The sequence below is a fragment of the Bombyx mandarina genome, chromosome 19, assembly GCF_030267445.1.
Source record: "Bombyx mandarina strain Sakado chromosome 19, ASM3026744v2".
NCBI classification, from domain to species: Eukaryota; Metazoa; Arthropoda; class Insecta; order Lepidoptera; family Bombycidae; genus Bombyx; species Bombyx mandarina.
This window is the reverse complement of record NC_143225.1, coordinates 6,558,351-6,578,331: the sequence shown is the minus strand read 5'-3', so window position 1 is coordinate 6,578,331 and position 19,981 is coordinate 6,558,351. Positions and strand designations below refer to the sequence as shown.

The 19,981-nt window shown below is 37.4% G+C and overlaps 1 protein-coding gene across 3 annotated transcripts in view; it reads right to left on the bottom strand.

The window, feature by feature from the left end:
- The window catches only part of LOC114243469 (uncharacterized), an 88,118-nt gene that overhangs the window by 7,657 nt on the left and 60,480 nt on the right, over window positions 1-19,981 (bottom strand). For 2 of the 3 annotated variants that reach the window (XM_028174979.2, XM_089735147.1), the window contains 7 exons: window positions 13,906-14,056; window positions 13,386-13,526; window positions 10,524-10,634; window positions 9,157-9,290; window positions 7,495-7,663; window positions 6,437-6,867; window positions 202-423 (listed from right to left, as the gene is read on the bottom strand). In XM_028174979.2, coding sequence (XP_028030780.2) covers window positions 202-423; window positions 6,437-6,867; window positions 7,495-7,663; window positions 9,157-9,290; window positions 10,524-10,634; window positions 13,386-13,526; window positions 13,906-13,999 — 1,302 coding nt within the window. In that variant the 5' untranslated portion in view covers window positions 14,000-14,056. Of the gene's footprint in view, window positions 1-201; window positions 424-6,436; window positions 6,868-7,494; window positions 7,664-9,156; window positions 9,291-10,523; window positions 10,635-13,385; window positions 13,527-13,905; window positions 14,057-19,981 lie in introns of those variants that run through there. The other variant, XM_089735148.1, reaches the window with a different exon arrangement.

Here is a 19,981-nt window from a genome sequence, read left to right as displayed (position 1 = left end):
TTAGTTGCACACTATTGTCAATACTGGCTAAAGCAATATCTTCCATGATTCTCAAGAAAGACTGAATTTATGTTACTATATTTTTAGTTCTGGATTTCGTGTAAGAATTGTTTTTGTACTTTAATAATGCTGTGCTATTTCGAATGGACCCTAAAAAAGTTGTCCGATGATTGCACAGACTAAAAATTTCTTAATACTTACAGCCATTAGTTGAGGTTCGAAATAAGCCGGGTTGAAATACAGCTTCCTACGCGTTGTGCCAACTGGTCTCATTATCTCTCTATCATCAGTGGTTTCGACAATGGACACGTGTTCGTCTGGTAATCTTTCGATTCCGGAATCATCACGATGCGATAGTTCAGGGTTATCACGGTTGATTTTGAATTCTCGATGTTGGTGGATGAGGGCTGATGTTGTTTGGTTCTGAAATATATTATTGCATGAATACCGCTTTAGGATGCCAATATTTATAAGCTTGACATTTTGTGTACAATAACTTAGCTATATCTACCGTGAAGCAGTCATATGTACAAGGTTTGAAAGACAGAAGAGCTGTTCTGCTTTTAAAGTAATTAAAACTTCGAACCAAGCTTCAATCTTTTTTGAGGCATTCAGGTGATGTATGTTAGTGTTGACCATCAATAGTTGATGAATCATCATGGTAACACGATGAGCCGTAAACTCCATATACATATATGTATGTATATGTGGGATCGTTCATAAGTAAAAGTGGGATGAATATAGCGAAATTCTTTATTTTACTTCACAATCGCTTCGTACACGTCTTTTCTAAAACTATTCCATTTTTGAACTTCCCTCTCTAACCTTAAACTACTATCTTTTTCTGAACCTAATAGAATGTTGCCATTAATACTTAAGGTACAACAGGCATAAAATAAATATTAAAAAAAAAAAAAACTGAAAAAACGTAATAAAAATAACACTCCCCACACGGCCATCCTGGTCATTCATCTGACCCAGATGAACTATCTTCATCCACGACCCAAGGCTTCATTAGGTCAGCCGAGCTGGTAGTATTAATAGGACCTTCACCGTCGCCGACTTTCCTTACAGCGTACCGGTCATGGTGCTTCTTAGCCACTACTTCGTAAGGCCCCAGAAATTTTGGATACAGCTTACTTCCCTGGGTGAATTGAGTTCGCTTGATAGCAACCAAGTCACCTACTTCGTAATTTATAGCCTTTTTCCTTTTTATATTGTAGCTTTTGACATTCTCCTCTTGTATCTTCTTGATAGATTCTTTAGCTTTAGTTCTTAGTTCATTTCGTTTCGCACTGTAATTTTGTATTTCCTCTTCTTCTATCAGCTTCATAATATCTTCATTTTTGTCTTTCATCTTTGTCCCAAAAAGAAGTTCAAAAGGTGTCATACCAATACTTCTCTGGTACGTGCTATTCAAACAGCGTTGTACTCCTGAAATTCGTCTATACCACTTCGTCGGATCATCAGCACTAAGCTTACTTAAGACGCTTATGATTACTTGGTGGATTCTCTCGACTTGGCCATTTCCTCGTGGCTGTCCAGTAGTAATAGTGTAATGAGTAATACCTTCCTCTTTACAGTACTCCTGAAAATTTGTCGATGTAAATGCGGCGTTACGATCTGAAATAATCTTTTGTGGTGAGCCGAATGTTTGTTGTTGGATTCTTAACTTATCTAACGTCTCTTCTGTGGACAAAGTTTTCGTAGGGTAGATCCAGGTGAATTTAGTAAATCCATCCACGACAGTTAGGATGTGCTTATAATTTTTATGGGTTGATGTCAGTGGACCGAGGTGATCAATATGATATGTCGCCAGCGGAACATCTCCTTTATCCAACGGATGTAAGTATCCCTCTTTCTTTCCTTTCTTATGCGAAATAAGAATACATTCCACACAATTATCTATAATCTTTCTAATCTTTTCTTTCAGGTTCTCTATGTAGTATTCTCTTTTCACAAGTTCTTCCGTCTTAATTATCCCAAAATGTCCATGATCGTGTTTCTTTCTTATGATTTCATATTGCATTTTCTTTGGAACTACAATAAGTCTCGTACCATCTTTTTCCTTACAAAGTATTCCTCTTTCTATAAGATAATCTTGATAGGGTCCTTTTTCCAACATTTTCTTTAAAAGGTTAGTATGCGGATCATCGTCTTGTGCTTTCTTAAGTCGGGCTGCTGTTTCCGTTAATATCATACAAATCGGGTTTCTGCTTAACGCGTCAGCATGTTTAAGTCTTGTTCCAGGCCTATGCTCTATGTCGTAATTGTACTCTTCAAGAAGTAGGGCCCAGCGCGCAACACGCGGAGGTAGATCTTTCTTTTGTAACGTCTTAGTCAGAGCAGAGCAATCTGTGATAATTTTAAATCGAATTCCTAAAAGATATACGCGGAATTTCTTAACAGCTTCAGCAATTGCTAATATCTCCAGGTAATAACTATGGTAGTTTCTTTCGATAGATGTCGTCTTTTTGCTCATGTAATAGATCGGATGCATTTGATTATCTTTTGGGCTCTTTTGTAATAAAACAGCTCCATAGCCTTCTACGCTCGCGTCTGTATGTAGCTCCGTTACCAAATCAGGATCATAGATACGCAGAACGGGCGAACTGCACAGGATGTGTTTTAACTCACTAAAAGCCTTCTCACACTCATCACTAAAATAAAATTCAGCGTTTTTCTTCAGTAGATTGGTCAGTGGCCTTGCAATTATCGAGTAATTCTTAATAAATTTTCTAAAGTACCCGGACAGTCCTAGAAATGACTGTAGGGACTTTAAATTGTTAGGTGTATAAATTTTGAAACTGCTGCAATCTTTTCTTTTGAAGGTCTTACTTCGTTATCCTGAATGATGTAGCCTAAATACTCTATTTCTCTCCTCATGAATAAACATTTGCTCCAGTTAAACATTAATCCGTATTCTTCAGCTCTCTTAAAAACTATTAATAATTTATCCAGCCCTTCATCTTGTGTTTTACTTGGTATTGCTAGATCATCCAAATATGCTAGAACGGTGTCATCCGTAATGAGGTCTTGAAAAATGTAATTGACGTATCTTTGGAACACCGATGGTGCCGTACACAACCCAAACGGCATTTTTATAAACTCGTATTGTCAGTGGGCAGGACACATTGCTCGCGGAACAGATGGCCGTTGGGGCCAGAAGGTTCTTGAGTGGCGACCGCGTACTGGGAGACGTAGCGTGGGTAGGCCTCCCACAAGGTGGACCGACGACCTATTAAGGTTCGCGGGGATCCGCTGGATGCAGGCTGCGCAGGACCGGTATTTGTGGCGAGGCTTGGGGGAGGCCTATGTCCAGCAGTGGACGTCCATGGGCTGATAGATAGATAGATAGATTGCCCTCGAGGCGTTACAAAGGCTGTGTACTTTATACTGTCGCGGTGAACGTTCACATGTAGAAATCCATTCTTTAAGTCTAATGTCGTAAAAACTTTTGCACCCTTCAGTCTGTCTATCTGATCTTCGATAAGCGGCAATGGGAATCGATCTCTTATAATTTTCTTATTTAATCTTCTGTAGTCTATACAAAGTCGGTAGGTCCCATTCTTCTTTTTGGCTAGTACAATAGGACTTGAGTAATCTGATTTGCTTGGTCGTATAATCTTTTGGTCTAACCACTCTTTTATTTGTTCGTCAACTACTTTCATTTCCAGCGGTGATAGTCGCCGTGGACTCTGGTGAATTGGGTCTTCGTCGGTAAGTACTATTTTCATTTCAATATTTGTTTCTTTCTTTGGTTCGTTAGGTTTATATTCTTCTATCATCTTTGTTAACTTATTTTCAATTTCTTTGTTTTCACAATCTTTAAAATCAGTAACACTCTCTTCAGCCGATATAGTTAATTGTAAAATCTTCTCAAGAAAAATGCCATCTGTTGTAAAATTCACTTCAAAGTCCTTCAGGATAGGATTTCCTAATATAACTTTGACAGGTATAGCATCATCTTTGACTACATGGAATTTAATATCAGCGTAGTAATCATCAATTGTAAGTATGGCATTCAAAACTCCTTCAGTACGTAGTTCTTTTCCAGCAATTCCAGTTAAATTAATTGTGAAATCTCTAGTATAGCTTGATTTGTCTCTTAGAATGTTCTCAACTTCAGATATTTTGATCAAATTAACGTCACTTCCAGTATCGATTAAGGCTGTCACTTCAACATCATTAATCTTTATCTTCTTGTATGGAGCTCTAACTTCTCTTATGTCTTCTGTAACATTTACTTTCCCTTCTGTACTATTCATTTTTATACTATTCATTTTTATACTTGTATTATTTTGAATATTTAAAGTATTCTTTGGTTTGATTGTACACTCTGGTCCCTTATGGCCAAATTCATTACATCGGAAGCATTTGATACCCTTCTTACAAGCTGGTGCTTGATGATCTAAGTCACCACAGTTAAAGCATCGCTTCCCGTTGTAGTTTCTTCGAATTTGAGGACGTTGAGGAGTGGTATTAGACGTAGTGGGGCGGTTTGATATTTTATTCTTCATATCACTGTAGTCCTTCAATTTCTTACGGAAATCTTTAAGGTTTGATGCACCATACAACATAGATTTGTTAGACTCACTGTCTCGGATGCCATCGATAACATATTCTATAAGAGCATCGTCTTCAATATTACCGTGAAGTGCACACTCTTTCATGTGGAGAAAATACTGCTGGTACGTCTCATCCCTTTTCATTTTTCGTGAACTGAGATTCTTATGTATAGCAGCACTATTTAGTTTCGGACCAAATTCTTCTTCGAGTTCATTCTTTAGCTTTGCCCAATCTTTCACACCTCCTAGTGACCGTAAAAATAACTTGGCAGTTCCACGAAGCAGGCGTTTTGCATAGATAAGTTTTTCGGTTTCCGTCCAGTTCATCAGTTGTGCCGTATCCTCCAATTCGTCAAACCATAATAATATAGGGTAAGTATCATCGCCACTAAAAGTTGTTATTGACTCCTCCAAATCACGGAACGGGATATAAGGTGGGTCATTTCGAGATTCGCGATCTTCTGCTTCTTTAATATCCTTCTTCGGCGGCATATTTAATGGGTCCTTACCTAAGTTTTGAATTTTCGAAATAAATCGATGTTCTTGTGTTTTTAACCTTCTTATAAAATGTTATTCGTAAATTTTTTGTTAAGTCGTAATGTCAAGTCGTATGTGCAACGTCTGATATTCGTTAAGTCTTAATATTCGCAAAATCTTCTTATCATCATAATAACTTTCTTCGTAAAACGCGAATAATCGTTACTCGTAAAGTGCAGTAATCGTAAAACTTGCCGTCTTGAACATCCTATTTTCATTTCATCTTCGTATATTTAGTCGTAAAAAATATTAATTTATAATGACGTAATAAACAGTGTCCCGAAGCATTTTTTCAAATATGCATTTCAAACATCGGATCATAATCCGCATCCCGAAGCATTCGGTGCAGCGATTGTATCGGTAATACAGTCTAACGTGCTCGATTTCTTGAATGACTTTGAACAAACTGTTGTACTACTACCTTAGTTTTATTCTAGCGCGGGTTGGTAAAACAAATTCAGAATGACTTGCCGGTTGCTTGTATTTTGTTGATAATATCTTCGTAAATCTTCATAGTTCTTCCACACTGATACTTTTCTCAATCCCGGACGAGCCCCCAAAATAGTTGTGGGATCGTTCATAAGTAAAAGTGGGATGAATATAGCGAAATTCTTTATTTTACTTCACAATCGCTTCGTACACGTCTTTTCTAAAACTATTCCATTTTTGAACTTCCCTCTCTAACCTTAAACTACTATCTTTTTCTGAACCTAATAGAATGTTGCCATTAATACTTAAGGTACAACAGGCACAAAATAAATATTTAAAAAAAAAACAAACTGAAAAAACGTAATAAAAATAACACTCCCCACATATATGTAGGATTGTTAAGAACGGATCGAATGAAAAAAGTGTGGAACGGAGCTTTAAGATGTGAGTGAGAGAAAATGGAAAGAAAGGGAAAAGAGAATGACAGGCAGAATGACAGAGAAAAAGGAAGATGGCGAAAACGGTTAAGGCGTAAAAAAGGTGTTAGATATATTTTTTATTATAATAACAGAAGATTTTGGAACAGTGGAAGTTTTATTTTATGCGCTGCGATCCCTATTCTACATATATATTGTGAAATATAAAAAGGTGGTAGGACCTCTTGTGAGTCCGCACGGGTAGGTACCACGTCCCTGCCTATTTCTGTCGTAAAGCAGTAATGCGTTTCGGTTTGAATGGCGGGGCAGCCGTTGTAACTATACTGAGACCTTAGAACTGATATCTCAAGGTGGGTGGCGGCATTTACGGTGTAAATGTCTGTGCACTCCAGTAACCGCTAAACACCAGGTGAGCTTTGAGCTCGTCCAACCATCTAAGCAATAAAATAAAAGCAACTAACTTACATGATACAGGTTGTCATCACTCATAACACTGCTATCACCAAAATCATCAGAATCCGATATATTGCTGGCGTCACTAATAAAACCTTTGTGATCTGTGTACGTGTTGCTTAATAGTGGATTCTTCTTGATCATGCCATCATCTTGTCTCATTGCATTCGGCAAAGACTGCATACGTTCGTTATTAATTCTAATTATATCTCGTTCCGTGATAGGAAGGACGTCTTTCTTATTTGATCCTTGCCGCCTTTTGTCTTCGCTAGAGGTTTTTCTGCGTTTACGAATATGTAAGAAAAGGAGTACCGAGGCAATATATATGAGGCCGAGCAATAAGGAGCTTATTCCGATAGCAACATATTCGGAGATGGAAAGTCCTGATGTGGTCGCGGCGTCCGATACATGGGCGTTTGGCGCAAACTGAACCTCTGATACGTCTAGAAATGAATAATACATCATTTTATTATTCTATGACGAATTATTCAATACATTATTAATGTCTAGGTTTCGTTTATAAACTAATTGATAAAGTTGATGTTTGAGATTGATCATATCGAGAGGTGAAAGGTTATTTTGTTTAAGCGACATTTCTGCAACTTTACAAGAGAGCCATTTATAATTTTAAATTTTAAAATTTTGGAATAAGTTTCATAAAAAAAAAAAACTTATTCAGCTATTTCAATGCAGTAAAGTTAATTGAAGTTCAATTAAAAACATCGAACTGTTGATGCTAATACCAAATAAAACGCATCTTTAATTACAAATACCTATCTATTTCTGCCGTGAAGCAGTAATGCGTTTCGGTTTGACGGGTGGGGCAGCCGTTGTAACTATACTGAGACCTTAGAACTTATATCTCAAGGTGGGTGGCGCAATTACGTTGTAGATGTCTATGGGCTCCAGTAACCACTTAACACCAAGTAAGCTGTGAGCTCGTCCACACATCTATGCAATAAAAATAAAAAAAAGGTAAATGTCGCTTAAACCAAATAGCCTTTCAATCCTCGAATATGAAAAAATAAGTTTTTAGTCGTTTCTACTAGGGGAGATATTTATAGACGTACTTATATAGGCTTTCGGGGGTGTTCCTTGTACTCGGAACGCGACGCATGGCGTGAATACTCCGCGGAGGTCTAATGGTGAATTAGGCGTGGCGGCCACGTCCCGACAAAGCAGACGCACCAGCATAACACGTCCTGTCATACGTGCACGAACATCATTCTCACCGTTCCACTAAAGTAGCAAATGAATAAATAAAAAAAAACAATTAGAGCATTTATTGATAGCATCACAAGAACCAAATAGGTATGAATGTGAGGGAGTCCATATAGAGTCCCTTCTTTATTTCGCCGTAAAGTCGTGTTTTATGTAATTAACACCTCAGTTGAAACAATAGAAATGTTATTGTTGTAGCGACATAAACAATTCTAAGTTATTATTTATTATATTAGCTATTAAACATTATAAATTATTTTTACGTTTTAAATTTTTGGCGGTAAAAAGTTCCCGTGTCACAGACTATATTCTCCTCTCGTCCGTTCCGGCTTATGCATCATAAAAAGGTGCGTTCTTAAACGCCACAAATGTAACAAAAAAATGAGGCTAACAACATTCCGTCTGTGTTTAAAGTCAGAGAAATATTAACATTAATATAGCACATATAGGTATATAAAAACACTTTTAAGGCTTAGGTTTTTAAGGTGTTCTTTTCATTTTATTATTTCGAATGTTTCAAATTATTTACAGTTTATCGTGCTCACGGGTGATTCAGGTATTATTCGTCGATATTTAGTTGTCTTTTTAATTTATTGATGCACAAAACAAATTACAATCATTACAGTACAAATTAGCTAAATCGTACAAATAGTAGGTACCTAAATTTAATCTGGATTGCAATCTAAATGGTATATGCACTCAGTAAACCTGTAATAATGTACATAGCTTTGTCTATTGAAAACAATACTGCAAAAAGAAATAAAAAATTACGAATAAAAATAAAAAAAACGAATTCCATGAACAAAAAAACGGTATCCATATACGTAGGCAACAATACAACGATTTGTGAAGACCGAAGAAAAATACAATATTATAGTAGTATTATATTATAGTAGTCGTAGCCTTAAGGATGTGACGCCCAAGGGTATGCTTCGTATTAAGCGAAGCAACCACTCTGATATTCAAATCCTGCATGCAGTTTTCGATTTTTTGGTGTAATGTTTTTTTCAATACGATTCTCGTTTAAATTCGCTTAGAGCTTTTCCTTAGGAATTTATATTATATGTGTTCGTTACAAGTAGAAAAGTACATCCTTTATTACAATACTAATCTTGATTTATTTGAAAATAGTTTTTATAAATATTGTAAATTAGTTAAAAATATTCTCAAATAATTAATATTGTCCAGTTAATGATACATTAGATTTAATTTAATTAGATAGTAACTTAATATGTGTGTGAGTGTGCGTGCGGTTGTGTGTGTGAGCGTATGTGTGTATGTATATACATGTATATATACACAAGGTATTTAGGCATCTGTTCAGTTGTTATAATTTTTCTGTATTGCACCTGTTTTGAATTGCAATCCAGATTGTTATATTAAATATTTAAACTTATAATTTCTATGGTTGTAATTTGTTTTGTGCATCAATAAAGGACAAAAAAAATACTCATTAAAAGATTGTTGATTGTCTTGAAATTTTAAGTTCCTACATAAGTTTTAAGTCTCACCTGAAGGAAAGTTCGGCCTTCGTCTCGAAATAAGTTGAAAGGTACATCCGCGTCTAGCGTGTTTCGTATGTCAACGAAGCCTTTGCGTGTAAGAAACTGAGCTCCTGATACAGCGCATATAGGAGTTTTGACGTCTGAAATAAAATCATTTTGGGTTTTAGATCTTAAAATTTTAGAACGTCTCTATTAGTTTGATATACTCGTATATGATTATATGGAACGGAATCTTTCAACGTCGTTCGAGATGTTCTGATTAACTTGAAAACATGCAAACGCATCAAGGGCCGATAACAAAAAAATAATTATATAACTTGGATCTAATATCCTGAATAGTACTAACAGGGAACTTTACTGGTGGTAGGACCTTTTGTGAGTCCGCGCGGGTAGGTACCACCACCCTGCCTATTTCTGCCGTGAAGCAGTAATGCGTTTCGGTTTGAAGGGCGGGGCAGTCGCTGTAACTATACTTGATACCTTAGAACTTATATCTCAAGGTGGGTGGGCGTTTACGGCGTAGATGTCTATGGGCTCCAGTAACCACTTAGCACCAGGTTGGCTGTGAGCTCGTCCACCCATCTAAGTAATAAAAAAAAGGGAGAAAAAATATATTTTTCAGGCGGCTCAGGTGTCAATTTGTTTTTCTGACAGGTAAAACTAGAATGTATCTAAAGAGCATTAGAGTTCTATATTGCAAATTATCCGATGCGATTGAAACAGAATTAAGCAGTTCCACTAGAAAACTAAGGTAATTAAGGCTAAATTCGTAAAAGGTAAGAATGGTTCCTCCAGTAAAACTTCTTAGAATATTTTAAAAAGAGTTGATGTCGGCACTGGCTCCTTAAAAATCGGCTTTAACGAAACACACATGCGATTCCTATATGAATATATAATATAATATGATATGATAATATGAATAGGTTCCTATTCAACCATGAGCGACGTTGAAGACATGCCTTATGCAATTTACAAATGACTTTTAGAAACCAATCTCAAAACTGACCTCCGACAAAGCCGCTGCGTGCTACCCCTGCCGCGTTATAATGAAGACGTCAACAGTCACCAGTGACTATTGCCGACAGTAACCACTCAAGACAAGGTTGGCTTTCATCGCATCTTTTATTGGTACCCATACACACAGCTCACTGAGTTTATCGCCGGATCTTCTCAGTGGGTCGCAGTTCCTATGCGGTGGTAGATACTGCAAAGCACTGCTCTTGCTAAGGATAGTGTTAGCAAATTCTCTCAGGTTGAACCCGTGAGCTCACCTGCCCGTCCGGCCACCAGCGAATAGGTAAGGAAAAAATCAATCGCAATCGAATTCTGAATATGCTGCACATTAAATTATGATTTATTGTTGAAATACTCACTTTGAAAAGTAATTTCTCTTGAAGGATGAATGATTTGACCTTTCAGAGGTAGATAAACGAATGGTATCCGTTGATTGCTTAGGCCAGTCCCGAATGTTGCCAGTGCGCATTCTGCAAATAATAATACACTGCCAATTTAACGTTGATAAATATCCGAAAACGTTCCTTATTTGTACGTACAAAATGTATAATGTACGACGTATATATTTCACTGGTAATAAATGCTCTTGCATAACATTAAATATAATTTTGTGCGACAATTAACCGGTAGTATTGTGTTTATTCGGTGGTGTTCCGAAATCGGAAAAGGCCTATGCGACTCAGATTTGCCAGATCCATTTGATCTTTCAATGCATGGTTGAACCAATATAAAATGCATATAATTTTGAATACGGTATATCCAAAGCATGCTGATATTTTTTTATGAAGGAAGGATTACTGTTGGCCCGGAGGCCTTTCCAGTTTCACCAAGACAGGTGGATAACATGGGCTCAGCCTGGGAGGTGGGGTTTGCTCACAGCAGCCCGAGCTCCTCCGAAGTAAATCTAACAGCTCAAGGGCTGCTTCAAGAATGTATCTACTACAGGATCAGAATCGTGACCCGCTGAGAAAATCCGGCGAGAAACTCAGCGGGCTGACATATGGATTAGGTTGCACGTCGGATTGTTTGCTGAGTTCGACAAGTACGATTACCAAGGTCCCTAAGCGTGCTCCTACTGCTAGAGCTGCTGGCGTCTAAATACACTGTTAATGGATCGGAAGGATCATTAAGGATATGTCTAGGGCATCGACGGTGATTGGCTCCTGCGTGAGCCGTAGTCGAGGAAGCATGCTGATACAACGCGAAGTGCACAATAATTTATTTTAAACTATTATACTTTTTAATTCTTATCTATAAATTATGAACAGTCTTGTTTTTCTTCACCGTATCCCACCAGGTGGGGTCGGCACAGCTAATTTCCATTTTCTTCCATCAGCCGTCAGCTCAACACTCACTCCTCTCTCTCTCTCGTATCGTCATTCACATACTCCATCCATGTCTTCTTCGGCCGATTTCTTCCTCCTCTACCTTGCATTACCATTTCCATTATATCTCCCAGTCACATGCATAATGCGTGCCACATGCATGAACAGTCCGTTTACATTATTTACAAAACAAAATATAGGACTGCAGATGTCAAATATTAATGAAACAATAAAAATACAGAAAAAATTGTTGATAAAATCACTGATTCACGTGTTGAAGTTTTTAGTGGACATCTCGTTTATTCATTTCATACTTCGTGAATCCATTGCGTTATTAAGAACGAACTGGACAAATAGCACGTATTAACATCAAAAGTTTAATAACAACGATGTAAGTTACGAGCCTCGGTATTTTAAATCGATAAATAACCGAATTAGCGAAAATGCGTGAGATTAAGTTCACAAAATTTACATATTGTAATATACTTTATGTGATTTAAGTTCCCTTGTAAGCTATAAGTATTAACTTGTTGTGTTAAGTTGGGATAAAAAATAACATGGTCTGTGCTGATTTTAAAAATGGCGATAGTATGCGTTAAGGTCATTGAAAAATGGATCTCTGATTGCGCAGCACCAGGTGGTAATTGATAGTCCCTAGTAGAACACTTAGGGACATAAGGTTGAAGTACAATGACCTTTCAAATTGGAATTGATGAAGTTCGCCGATAATAGGCCGAACCTATTCTCACAGGATTAGATTATTGCAATAAATTTCAATTTTCATGTATTTCATTTAAAAATTTAAGCTTAGGATAATACGATAATCTTCTTCTTTTTCTCCACCTTATCCCACTAGGTGGGGTCGGCACAGCTAATTTTTCTCTTCCATTCTCTTCTATCAGCCGTCATATCAACACTCACTCCTCTCTCTCTCATATCGTCATTCACACTCCATCCATGTCTTCTTCGGTCGACCTCTTCCCCCTCTACCTTGCACTACCATTTCCATACATCTCCTAGTCACATGCATCTTCTCTCTACGCATCACATGTCCATACCACGCTAACCGTCCGCTCCTTAATTTGTTGCTTACCGGGGCCACTTTCACACTTCCTCTGATATACTCATTATACTCAGGATAATACGATAATATTATTATATATTTTTTTTCCATACCTAATGTCTGGTAGCCTATGGGGCTATTCCAACTACTCACGCATCAGTAGGTAAACGTACGGAGTTAGCCTGAGAGAATTGATATCAGTGGCCTTAGCAAAAGCAGTGCTTCGCTGACTCTACCACTGAATTTGAATCGCGTGTATATTAAGGGATAGCGCAGCAAATTTTATCGACACATTGCTTTTAGATTGTATTTGTGTCAAAGCTGGCTTATAAGTTCCAAGATTTAATCCTGTTTAGAAGCATCACTTAGCTATCTACGCTTAGGATTCTATTCAGTGCGTTCTATTCTATCATAAGTAGCTTACACGGTAATGTAGATTCTTTGTAAAACTAAATACACTTATTAAGCACGTAGGTATTCTCAGACTAAATACTTAGTGAAATTGCGTTATTTTAATAGAAGATATCTTAAGCCTGTCGCGGAGTAACGAAGTTAAAATGATTATTATTTGCGCGTTTGATTTCAATGATGTTGTTAAGAGAATTCCTTAAAGACTCCATGGCTTTCATTTACTGAAGGGTTTATAAGTATGGACGACGCACAATTGTGGACTGTAAGCTGGTCTGCCTTTTTTTATTACCCTTGTAGGCAACGAGCATACGGTCCACCTGATAGTGAGTGGTTACCATCGCCCGTGGACTACAGCAATGCCAGGGGCAGAGCCAAGCCGCTGCCTACTGCTTAATACTCTAGATAGAAATTGTTTTTGTTACCTGGTAGATCATCGACGCATAGCTCTCTGTCTTCCCTGAACAAGGGAGCTCGCTGCGGACAAACGCAGGCGCATCCTATGCCATCTTCAGCGCCTTGACCAGCCCCGTGCTCTGCGCATAGCGCAGCCCCACATTCTTCTCCTAAAAAATCACAAGAAAAAGAAGAAAAAAAATAAGAAAAATTTTTTTTTTATTAGAACCTCTATGCTTAAGTTAACAATATTTTAAAATTCATGTTCTTTTAAGTGTAAGGGATTAGTACTTTTTTTTTGTTAGCCGTAAATAGGTTATAACATCCACATCACGAGCTCTTCGAAGCTAAGCGACTAGGAAACACTGTCGTCAATTCTACTGTCAAACACAAAACCATCGGTCAAAACCTCAAGTCCATTGGACCAATGCCATTTAAAAATCCAAACATTATACCTATTAAAATTGGGGTGAGAAATAATAATGTTAATTTTAAATGCCCAGCGAAGCGGGCGAGTACGGCTAGTCGTATTATATAATCGTGACATACCTATTAAGGTGAAAATATCGCCCGTATCACGCCTGGCGAGGTCCCCGAGTCGGGCGGCCGCCGCCGTGGCCAGCAGTAGCAGCAGCGTGGCCATGCTACCCCACGCCGCCCGCGCGACCACGACCGCCCGCCACCGGCATTGCTCTTATACCTACAAAATACAAGTAAATACAAGTAAACACAAGTAAACGAGATACTGGTGGTAGGACCTCTTGTGAGTCCGCGCGGGTGGGTACCACCGCCCTGCCTATGTCTGCCGTGAAGCAGTAATGCGTTTCCGTTAGACGGCTAGGGCAGTCGTTGTAACTATACTTAAGACCTTAGAACTTATATCTCAAGGCGGGTGGCGCATTTCCGTTGTAGATGTCATATACAATTTCCAAAAATATTCGAAATTGAGTTAATATGCGGACTCATTTGGTATCACCAGTATTTTTCTCATAAATACTGTCAAGAGAGCGTAGTTTTTTTTGTTTTTTTTTTGTTTACCTATATTTTGACTACTTTTAACAAAATTATACATAATTTTATCTTACTTTAAAAGACAGATAATGTAAATGTTAAAAAATAAAAATAAATGTTGCAAAGATGATTAGTATTCATAATATCACATTAAACCTTTAAAACACTCTCCCGTAAAATTTGTAAGTTTTAAGATTATGCAATTTTATTGCGAGAAGACGATATGTCGTCTTGTGAGGAAGAGGTAGATAGAGCTTAGAAGAAATGGATGGATTGCGTGAAAGACGATATGTGTAAGAGGGTAGTGAGCGAAGATGGTATATGATAGAGGAGTATGGAAGGAGAAGACATATTAAGCTGACCCCAGATGACTGGGAGAAGGACAGGAGAATGATGATATGTTGTCTTGGGAATCCGCATTGATAGATACCTCCACCCTAACTATTTCTCCGTGAACCAGTAATGCGTTGAAGTTTGAGTACAACCAGCGTATTTAAGCTTCTATGTCTATAGGACGCGCTGACTATCTAACACCAGATGGGTCATGAATCGTCCACCCATCTAAGCAATAAATAAAAATAAACAAAACTAAACATGTTTGTATCTTTGTATAATTATAAAATGTGTATTATTAAATACGGCTCAAACAGATACATATTCGAGTTTTTAGTTGCCACCGGTTTCACTGTAAAATGTTATTACCTGTAACAAGAATTATAGTTAACTCCGAGAAACATTTTAGATAAGTAGTATTCTTAGGCCGGTAATTTGTGAAGACTAAGCGGCTTGAAGTTGATAATATTTTTCTGTAGTAGGATCTTTGAGTATTCTCGCCTACCCGGATCTTAAATGTTTTTGCTGTAACCTTAAAATACAAATAATGACTTCAATCTTGTTGCAATTAAAATATTTATTTATATATATCCAGTAAATTTTAAGATGGCATTGTTTTAAAATGGATGCTGTTTAACGAAGTCTCGCAATGTTTTAATTTTATGTTTAGAAGACCTTTTTTTCATTTTTCATTCTTAATTTTTTCATAGATATTTCATATCAGAAAATGAACAATTTCAATGATACGTGCAAAAAACGAATTAAACTCCCGGGATGAATTTGCATCCAGCAAACCAAAATCACATTAAACTAGATTTACAAAAGGTTTAGTTCAGATTCGCGAATTTTGCAGCGTATTGAAACATCATACATTTTTTTTTGTAATAATTAATTTGTTTGAAGACGCAAAAATTGAAAACTGGGAACATTAACGTCCAGGCATAGATAATAAAAGACAACAAGACGAATTACCTGTGAAAGTAACCATTGTTCATTGTTACAAAGCTCCCGTGATTTTTTTACATAACCAACCATTTAAATTGTAACTTTAATAACGTAATAACATGTATCATTATCAAATACAATACGGAATGCAAACGTTGAAGCGTAAACAGTCCGGTTTCACCGATCTCATACGAAACAGTTACGGGTTTTCACAAAAAACGAGCGCCCGTGCACGCGCCGATGACGTTTGCTTTTCGTAATTCCGCTGCTCGAGTTTGTTTAATTAACTGTAAGCCGGAATCGCACTTTAAAAAAACAACCAAAAACGGTATTTAAAATATTAACGAGGTGACAAATTTAGATCGAATAATGACTCGAGTAAATTTACACGCGCGCCGCCCGCCCGGGTCGACGCGGCCGTCTCGATGCTGCCTATACACACATAACGGAACATGGCAAAATTGAACAAGTAAGTACTCGCCACTTTTGGGAACGGATTTAGAAATCGTGATATCGATTTCCTGATTCCTTTTTTTATGAATCCCACGTTTTATAGTCGATGAACTTTTTATAGTATTGTTTACAAATTTATCACAATTAATATTATTCTCCTGTAATATTCTCATTAAGAAGAGTAAATGTTAAGTAAATGTTACCTTAGAACACTTTTATTCTTCTTTTTTTCCCTGCCTATGCCGATAGCCTTGAGGGGCTATTTCAGCTTCACTCTAATGTGTAGGTGAACTCACTCACACGACTCAAATTGCGAGTGTTGCTAACACTGGCCCTAGAAAGAGCAGTGCTTCGTAGAATCTACCACCGGATCGGAAAAGCGACCCACTGAGAAGACCATTGAGAAGACCTACAGTCTGATGGACCGATTACATGGTCAGGACGGCATCGCGGACGTGGGGATGAGAATGGAAAATGGGCGATGGAACATTATGGCATAAAAGGAGGATGCCTATGCCCAGCAGTGGGTATCAAAGGACTGAAGGTATATGCAGTTTAGTGCTCGACAAAAAAAAAAATATATAAAATTGTAAATAAATACTAATTAATCTCGTTGCCTACAAAGAACCGTTCATACAAAAAATTACCTTTAGTTCCAAGAACTATGTACATTGAGACTTGTATAGCCACTTGAAATTTCGTTAAGAATCAACAGTTAAATGCGAACACATCTTTGTTCATGCTTTTCTAAAAATCACATTCGAACAAATCCCATATATAAAATAGACTATTGTATTTAAGTTACTGCGTACCTCTAAAGGCGTTTTGGATTAAGAACAAAGACCACACGAGTTTCATTTAAGTTTTACGGCATGTCATTTACAGAGGACTATGGAAGATTCTGTGGAGTATTCGATTTGCGGCCTCAAATGTGCCGTTTGAGGGAGAACGTTTCTCCGGTACGGATGTACAGAGGGACCGCGAGATGTGCCAAGAATTAATAAGTAGAGAACTGTTTCATAGATATATTCGCCGTTGTCTCTTAAGTTGTTTGAAATTGCTTTGTCTAGATTTTAATGTAGATTCATGTGCCGCCTATTGTTTTTAAGTTTAGTTTTCGACAAACGGTTCGAAGGAAAATAAACTGTCAAGAATTGTTTCAGTAATTTATTGACTGATTGACTCGGTGGTGCAGTGGTTCGCACCTGACTGTCGCGCCGAGGGCCCTGTGTTCGATTCCCACATCAGGTAAATATTGTGAGATGATTTTTTTATTGCCTTTGTAGGCATACGGCCCACCTGATGGGAAGTGGTCACCGTCGCTCATGGACGTCAGCAATGCCAGGGGCAGAGCCAAGCCGCTGCCTACCATTACTTGAATAGGTTTACTTACTATTGAATAGGTTTGTTTGCTCTTTATTTGTATATATTTAAAAGTATATGTCAGTCTCTGGTATCCATAAAATAGGGAATCCTAATTTGGGGCCGGATGACATGATTATTTTTCTTACTATATTTAATATATTATTACAAGCGGCCCCCGCCGGCTTCGCTCGGGTCTATAACAAAAATTTCAACGATATTTTACATTGTTTTATTATTTAAAATAAAAAAAAAACACTTATTGCGGCAATAAAATAAATAAATAGTTAGACATATGCTGCCCCGACACTTTTTGTAAATAATAATGTGTTCTACAAAGTCGTAGTACATTATTTTATTCTATGATCAATAGGCACGCGATGTAAAGAATATTTTAGGTAATTTTTTTACACCTTGGGTTATATCATTGGAGTTTTAGTAAGGATCCCTAATTTTTTTCAAAAAAGATTATAGCCTATGTCACTCGGGAATAGTGTAGCTTCGAAACAGTGAAAGAATTTTTCAAATCGGTTCAGTAGTTTTGGAGCCTATTCGATACAAATAAACAAACAAATCTTTCCTCTTAATAATATTAGTGTAGATGTAGAAGTGTAGATAAATGATCATTAAAATATGTACACTGAATTGTGACTGCACTCATTTTAATAGCTAGCCAAAATCCACCTCGATATATCACATCATAAGTATTTCTACTTTTCATGCCACCATTGATTCTATATAATCAGTCAGCATAATTTAAGATGTGTTCCGTAAATTCTTCAGTAATTTCATAACTGAACAGCAACTTAATACTAGTTCAACGGAACATACTTAAATTAACAACAGCCTTTTAGTCTGCCAGCGACATACTAAATGACAGCTAGAACGGGAAGCAATGTCGTTTACTTAACTGGACTCCACCATTTCGGTGCACAGAAGCGCGGATTGGGACCAAGCTAGACTGCTGTCTTAAAAATACAGTTCTAATGTGCGTCCGTGGCTAGTCTCACATCCGTTATTATCAACACTATCTATATATAGATGATGTCCGAGCTTTGCTGTATTTTACGAGCGGTTTTTTTTATTATAAATTGTGTTTTTTTTTTATTGCTTAGATGGGTGGACGAGCTCACAGCCCACCTGGTGTTAAGTGGTTACTGGAGCCCATAGACATCTACAACGTAAATGCGCTACCCACCTTGAGATATAAGTTCTAAGGTCTCAAGTATAGTTACAACGGTTGCCCCGCCCTTCAAACCGAAACGCATTACTGCTTCACGGCAGAAATAGGCAGGGTGGTGGTACCTAACCGCGCGGACTCACAAGAGGTCCTACCAGCAGTAATTACGCAAATTATAATTTTGCGGGTTTGATTTTTATTACACGATGATATATTCCTTCACCGTGGAAGTCAACCGTGAACAATTGTTGAGTATGTATTTCATTAGAAAAATTGGTACCCGCCTGCGGGATTCGAACACCGGTGCATCGCTCAACACGAATGCACCGGACGTCCTATCCTTTAGGCCACGACGACTTCAAAAGACGACGTTTTTTAGAACTTATATTTAAATACGAATTACATTATTGATGAAATGATGAAATATTCTAATTTTCTTTGTAAAACCTTAAACCAAACACTCATTAGCTTCGGGTTGCTTAACAACGCCATCTGCTGAAGTAGCTTTAGTGTTATTGTGTCATTAAAGCAGTTAGTTGCTCTCAATTAAGAAAAATAGTATTATTATTCGCCAATAGATGTCGGGAAGAGTCATAAAGTTGATTGTCGATAAAGTTGATTATTGAAAACACGACTAAAACAACATTTTCTGAAAATAAATCGTAGCTAGGCGATTTTTCGCCCCCGAAATCCCCTGTATACTAAATTTTATGAAGATCGTTGGAGCCGTTTCCTAGATTCAGATTATACTATATACAAAATATACAAGAATTGCTCTTTTAAAGGTATAAGATAAGATAAGATATTCCCGCAATGAACACCGTTGAACAAACAAAACAAAACATTTTGACGAAAAGATAAGATTTATATCGAATCACGTAAAACTGGACAAGTGTTTCAACACTCGTCACTCGAGTTAGTTGATGCACAAGTGCCCTCAAACGAATCTCGGTTGACGTCTTCACAAAAATAAAAAAACGGAGCTCCAACGTACGTTTCCACAAAATTATGAATAGTCTACACTCGTGTAGCAGCGCGTACTGTTTGAAGAACAAGCACCGTATTTGTTTATCAAACATTACAGTTCTGTCTACGAGATATAACGAGGTATCCGCATAATGGAAGCCAAGAGAAATAAAAACAGCTTCAAGTATGGCGCGTGTCTGTTGTGGCCGCTATTCTGGTTTCATTATTTAGTTATTAAACTTAATAATTTAACGGAATAGCGACAAAATGTTAAATAAAAGATCGATAGTCGCTATGAATACATCGAAACAACATGCTTCAATAACAAGTACTAAAGGCGGAAAGGTGTATGGGGAGACCACTTGCTAGTTAAAT